The sequence below is a fragment of the Cibotium barometz genome, chromosome 19 (assembly GCF_041138505.1).
Source record: "Cibotium barometz isolate CiBa-2024 chromosome 19, ASM4113850v1, whole genome shotgun sequence".
NCBI lineage: Eukaryota > Viridiplantae > Streptophyta > Polypodiopsida > Cyatheales > Cibotiaceae > Cibotium > Cibotium barometz.
This window is the reverse complement of record NC_141064.1, coordinates 17,276,004-17,282,624: the sequence shown is the minus strand read 5'-3', so window position 1 is coordinate 17,282,624 and position 6,621 is coordinate 17,276,004. Positions and strand designations below refer to the sequence as shown.

The window sequence follows — 6,621 nt, the reverse complement described above, 5'->3', positions numbered from 1 at the left end:
CTCAGCCAACTTGCAAGCGTATCCTTGCTTCATATTCTTTTCAGTTCAGCAAGAGTATCATAACTTTGGCTATAGAGATAGTCATCGCTTCTACTAAGTACCAAGATAGCCATCGCTTCTAACTGCAGCCGAGTACCAGACAGCCATAGCTTGCAACGCTCTTGCTTTGTTTCATCTCAGCTCAGAGGCTGCATTGCACTATTGCTTCATTTCATCTCAACTTAGTAAAGACTGGAGGGAAAAAAATAAAAATAAAAAAGAGAAAAAAAAGCGTGGAACGCATCATTTTTTTTGGCTGAGGTCGCTTCATGGCCTTAGCGTTCACTACGCTGAAGGCTCAGCCCTCGTTTCAATCACCTTAACAAGGAAGCAGTAGCTTTATCGCAACCAACCAACAATTGCTCGATACCCCAACACACACACACACGTTACCTGTGCTGGCCGTGAGCTTGGGATTGTGAGACGAATCAAACGTTTGAAGCTCTACAGTTGCTACAGTGCGCGCAAAACGGGCGAAAAGAAAATGAATACACGTTTTAATTTTTTTAAAGATTTGAGATGCATAAACGACCCTAAAAAAAAGGTGGGTTATGCATCGCAATTTCGATGCATAAACCACTCATTTCCAGTTTGCTAGGGTCGCTACTACGGTGGCATATACAACTGCATTTTAAAGGTCGCATAAGCATCCACGAAAGCGACCCCCGCTATTTTCTTCATATTTATATGAGGGTCGCTATGTATAGACCATTCTTGTAGTGCCTTGATAAAGCATACAAAAAACAAAACCCCAAGGCTTATTTTTTGGGGTTTCAAGATTTCTCCTTGTGATTATTAAAAGGATTGCATCAATTTTTTTTGCTAGGTCTTTATCAATTTATTACAAAATTTATATATATTAAAAAATGCCTCATTTGTTGCAATGCATTTTGGCACTTAGTATAAATGTCCATCTTGTTGGTGGGACTTGCACCTATAGTTTTCATGTATGACATTGAAAATAACATAAACAAAATGTTATTTTTGTTGAAGACATATGTAAATGAAGCATCAATTGAATTGACATTACTTACTTTGTATTGTAATGTAGTGCACAATTTAGTATAGAGAACATTTTACAAAACTTTTATGTAGTGCATAATATATTGTACTAGAGGACATTTTACAAAATGCGGTTACACATCTATGTTTCAATTGGAACTAAACAAGTGATGATGTGGATTTAAGTAGCTTTGGTATCAAACTAATGCATTGTCCTTTTGAATCAACAAATATGGATGATTTTTATTAGGTGGTTTGAAGTCCTTGGTGCTCCCTATGTGAGAACATCAAATTTATAGGCATTTCAAGTTTCTTTTGTTGTTTTCTTACACCTTATTATACCCTTTTACAAGGATTTTAGTTAGGTCACTTTGAGGTCCAATTGCCATACTGAAGGCATGACGACATGTCATTTGGGCTTCCTCTTGTTCAAGCTTCTTTTCCCTTTTGTTTCATATGAACATACTTTTAGAAGTTAGCGTAGCAACAAACGAAGACAATTAGAGTAGGAATCCCTAATCCACTTGGCCACTCACTAAGCGAAGTTTCGAGCTACCTGTTGTTTGAATGTCACTCTCATGTGGGATATTTTTTTTCCATTGCTTTCCGATATACAACTCCAATAAAATTGAATGCTTTACATAAATTAAGGAAGTTTTCTTTCACTCTTGAGAAAGGGGGATGGATGATTTATGCCTTTGAAATAGGCATAAGAAGATGCAGGAATATTGTGTAAGATTATTGTTATAAAAATGTCAAGGAATGTTTCTCCTCGAGTCCTTGACTATACTAGGAGTGGGGCTAATAGCCTTGGGTTCGTTCAAGGAAGCGACAACCAAGTGTGGGAGAGGCCATAGAAAGATGTGCACACGTTCAAAAACTTCATTGAGGGAGGTTTGGGGACTCAGTTGAAACCACCGTCCGCGCAACCAGGAGTTGTTGGAACTGAGAGAAACAAGGAGAGTGGGGGGTAAAGCCAGTTGTCGATAGTACAGGCAATTGACGCAAGTCAAGTTTAGATTTTGGTAATCATAATGGATAGGATTTGAGCACGAATGCCTTCTGACACACGTCAAATGATTGGTGCGAAACTGGGGAGTTGACTTTAGTGGCCACGCGTGAAGTCGACAGCCGTCCGATCAACCCCTAGACTCCCATCTCCTCTACTCTTAGCCCTAGCTAGTACAGCAAGCTACAGCCTAGGCTACATGCTTGAGCCCACAAGCTGTGTTGTGCAAAGGGCCACATCGAGATTGACATGATCACTGATCAGCATCCGCCCCGATTCACGCGATGTTGCCCTTTTATGCTTCATGTTTTCATTTATCCATGCATGCAGACTTGCAGTAGCAAGAGTCGGTGTGTAGACAGTGAGAGGAGGAGGGCCTATGAGCATTTTCTGCAAAAGCGTGGACCCGCTGATTGCGCACATGCATTTTACGGATTGCAAATCTTTTGTCGTAGCAAAATCTTCTATACAATACGCAATCGACTGCGAGAGGGAGTAATTGTCACAGAGAGAGAGAGAGAGAGAGAGTGTCTGTGACAGTGTGTGTGAGAGAGAGAGAGAGAGCATCTCACTTGCAGGTTTGCAGGCTGCCGCAGCCGTCCTTTTTGTGTGCACAATTACCAATTCAGCACCAACACTTGACACGGCCAATTGCCTCCCCCCCCTCTCTCTTTCTCTCTCTTTTACTATAAGGCTTGTACGCTGGTTTTGTCCACCTTGTAGGATCACCTGATTCACCTCCTTTAAGTGAACGCTTGCGTGACTGCCAATTACATCCCTAGTTGTGCCCTAGCTAGCTGTTGCAATAAGACCTGCTGTGCTGATCTCCCCTACTCTAAACTAAGACCTCCTTTCTCCTTTTGTACTTTCCTGCCATGCCTCCACACCCTCTTCACGTGTGGCCTCCAGGTCCCTCTGCTGCATCCTACACGCTGCTAACCCCTTTCGCTCTATACTTTGTTGTGTTGCAATTGCACAGTCTTACTAGTTATGAGCACTATCTTCATCTGGCATGCCCATGATTCACGACCTTCGTTGATAGCAAGCCATAACTAGCCATTCTGGACGATTAGGCTCACAAATCTTCGTCAGCGAGCAAGCCAAGCGTGTACTGCAATTATTAACCTACAACGGCAGCTCGCTTGTTTGACACAGTATCGCTTGCTCTCGCGGCTTGCCATTGCAGCAAGCAAGCAAGCTGTAGCTTAGACATTAAGAATGGAGGGGGAAGTTGGCTGGTCCATGAGTGGGCATGATAAGGGTTCATATTCTGCATATCATTGGTTGCCCCCCGGCTTTCGCTTCCACCCAACCGATGAAGAACTGGTTACGTATTATCTAGCCAAGAAGAGAGATAACCCTGGCTTCACAGACCCGGCAATCTCTGAGGTGGACCTCAACAAGTGCGAGCCCTGGGAGCTACCTGGTATGTTTGGGAGATATGCTCATGCATGTGGAGGAACATGCTTGTTGTTCTGAGACATGCTCCGCTTTCCTTGAGGGTCTGGTGTTTCGTAGTGTTAATCAGAGGGTTTGATTACGTTGTTTAATCTGAACGACGGTGCTGTACATGCTTTGATTATATATGTATGTATGTGGTTGTGCAGCGAAAGCTAAGATGGGGGAGAAGGAGTGGTATTTCTACAGCGTGCGAGATCGCAAGTACCCTAGCGGAGTGCGCACAAATAGAGCGACGGATGCTGGCTACTGGAAAGCTACCGGCAAGGACCGCGAGGTGATGAGCTCCAGCCGCAGGCATGCACAGTGCCTGGTAGGCATGAAGAAAACCCTCGTTTTCTACAAAGGCCGGGCGCCTAAGGGCGACAAGACCAACTGGGTCATGCACGAGTACCGCATGGAGTGTACGGCAGGCAGCATGATCAACCTCGTCCCTAAGGTGCTTAATTTCAATGTAATCTTAAAGCAAATGCCATCGAGATTAATGATACATAGTCTGATGATTGTGCAGCCTAATTATTGAGTTTTAAACATATGCTGATGATTGTGAACCCTAATTATCGCAGGATGAATGGGTTATATGCCGGATCTTCAACAAGAGCTTAAGCGGAAAGAAAGAAGCCATGATGCTGGATCATGCTTATGGCCATGCTACCCACCTCCCAGACGAACTTCTTCCCACAGTGTCTAATTCTCTACTTGCTCTCTTGGATTGTAATAATGGTGAAGAGGGCGCTGCAACGGTGTTACGCTGTGCATCTCAAGTCCCCAGTGTCTTCACATTAAACCATGACGCCGATCACGGCGCTGCCGCCCATGGTAGTGAGGCTGCTAATTACACCTCCTACAGTATGCAAGGCGGCGGATCAGCATCAGATCAGCAAACAATTCCCTTTTTACCCTACAACACCTGCAATTTGATCAAGCACAATGGCGCAGCCACAACGCCCAGAGCTGCTGACCCAGCTGATCACTCATCAACCAGTAATCACGCATCTCTCTTACAACCCGCGTGCAGCTCAGGTGGCTTTTTAGCGGGCAATCATCAGCTAGTGGCCGTTTCTCAGCCCACGACAGCTTCTTCGGCAGCGCCGCCAAACGCTGGCTTACTTAGGGCTGGTATATTGGATGCACATATTCAACGACTGCAGCAGTCTATAAAGCCGTCAAAGAGTCCTTGTAGAGAGGATCCGCCTGCAATATGCAATCAACTAGTTCGTTCTTGGTTTCCGGAGCCTGGTTGTCACCCTTTGCGGCCTCCAGCTGCAGGTTCACAGCTAAATCACTTATATGGGAGTAATATTGTTTCCGATCAGCATGATATTAGCAGCGCCGCCGGTATAAGCCGGCAGGCGCAAGGTCATCATGAGATGCAAAATTTTCTGAAAGAGGTGGGGAGTTTATCAGCTCAGCCTGTTCTCAGCCCGGCGACAGCTGCAAACCAGCTGTTCTTCAGCCGATGTCCGTCATCAGATCAATCGGCAATGCTAACGGAGAAACCCTGGCCGATTTGACGTCGAATTTCTGTTGCAGGACACCTTTCCACGCTTTCTTTTTTTGGAATATTTTGGCATGGGCACTGCAGATCAGTCCTTTTTGTCTCTTTGCTTCGCTTGTGGTGAGTGGAAGCCTCTCTCTCGGGCCTCCACTACCTCCTACGGGTGCCTCTCGTCTACGTTGGGTGTTGTAACGTGATGCGACGCTCAGTTTTTCTTGACAAAGTTTTACTGTCAAAGGATTCCAACTTCTCACTGTGGAGCACTTGATTGCTTCCAATGCCATAAACTACTTAACTAACTATGCTGTTGAGAATGACCTACAGATTCAAATCTTTGTAAATCTCACAGAAAGTATAGTTTGATCACTCATTGATGCATAATACAAGTGGTAAGCCTACTCAGATTCACTTCCACTAACGCCCTTTTCATCACTAGGGTTGTGGCTTTGTTACTGTTTTCTTGTGTAGGTTAAAACCTTAGGAGTCATCATATGCTGGGGGACCTTCAAGCAGGGCCCCGGTTCGTACTGCACATAAAATTTCAAACTTTTGTTCATAACTTCATGGGGCCTTTTGAAAGCTAGACAAAAAAAATATATTAGCATCAATTAATACTAGCACTCATATAAGCAATCATCACCCCCTTACGACTACTAGTACTCATATAAGCAAGCATCACCCTCATCAACTCAACCACTCATATGAGTAATCATCGCCCTTGCTTTTCATCTTGATGATGTCCATAAATTGAAGAGAAACTAAGAGGTGTTCATGTTGGTTTGAATAGCACAAGCTTTAATTATTGCAAGGTGGATTCAATAGGGTATATTCTAGTCTTTTTAATATAACCTTGTAAGATAGCCAAACAAGGAAAAAAGGAAAGGCAAGCTATTTTTAGCCCAATGGCTATTTTACGATGCCCTCAAAAAAGCGTCAAGCTACTTTTTAAAAAAATATTAAAATTGCCCCAAAGTTTAAAAAAAATATTAAAATTGCCCCAAAGTTTCGATACTTTCATATACATAAAGAAAATATATTCGCCAATCTATCCAATCTATCTATATTCATACCATAATAGATTCTCTACCCTATAAGCAATGTTTTGGCCAAAAATGACATCCCTCTCGCTTACCGTCCCTTCACTCTTTCAATCCTTGCTAAACCATTGATATAAATTCCCTTTGCAATCAATCTAAAGCAATGAATGGCTTTTGTGGTTGGCCTTGTCTTCATCCATGTAAGTAGCACCAAATGGCTCCCATGGTTGAGCTCTCAAAGAGAGAAAAAGAAAAAGTGTCAAATGTCATTGCTAGCATTGCACTAGAGATACATCCTTTGGCAATGATTAGAAACACTCTTGTGATGCTGCTAGGGACCATTGACCACCTATTGCAATACCCCCTTTTTGTTCATTATTTGGCAATTGTCTCCCCCCATCTCTCTTGTTATTTTATTTAGATCCTCCTCCATTATTTTTGGCAGTTTAGTTGCTAGTGTGGGTAGTGTAAATGGTATGTCCCTATTTGAGCAATATGCATGAGCTTTCACATTATATTTATGAGTTGCACATGGGTTTTAACATTGTATTTACGTGGTCTAATGTGAGGTTTGATAT

At 43.2% G+C, this 6,621-nt stretch overlaps 1 protein-coding gene across 1 annotated transcript; it reads left to right on the top strand.

Moving 5' to 3' along the window:
- Positions 1–3,132: 3,132 nt before the first annotated feature.
- Positions 3,133–5,418, top strand: LOC147628283 (uncharacterized). Its single transcript, XM_086814132.1, has 3 exons — positions 3,133–3,476; positions 3,658–3,947; positions 4,075–5,418. Exons 1-3 carry the CDS (start codon positions 3,269–3,271, stop codon positions 5,020–5,022), a joined length of 1,446 nt encoding a protein of 481 aa, XP_086670258.1. The 5' UTR covers positions 3,133–3,268; the 3' UTR covers positions 5,023–5,418.
- The last annotated feature ends 1,203 nt before the right edge of the window (positions 5,419–6,621 follow it).

Bases quoted from the DNA above. Each gene is read 5' to 3' on its own strand.
- LOC147628283 (XM_086814132.1), top strand. From the start codon at position 3,269: ATGGAGGGGGAAGTTGGCTGGTCCATGAGTGGGCATGATAAGGGTTCA. The intron at 3,477-3,657 runs GTATGTTTGGGA...GTGGTTGTGCAG, and splicing joins CGAGCCCTGGGAGCTACCTG to CGAAAGCTAAGATGGGGGAG. The intron at 3,948-4,074 runs GTGCTTAATTTC...TAATTATCGCAG, and splicing joins TGATCAACCTCGTCCCTAAG to GATGAATGGGTTATATGCCG.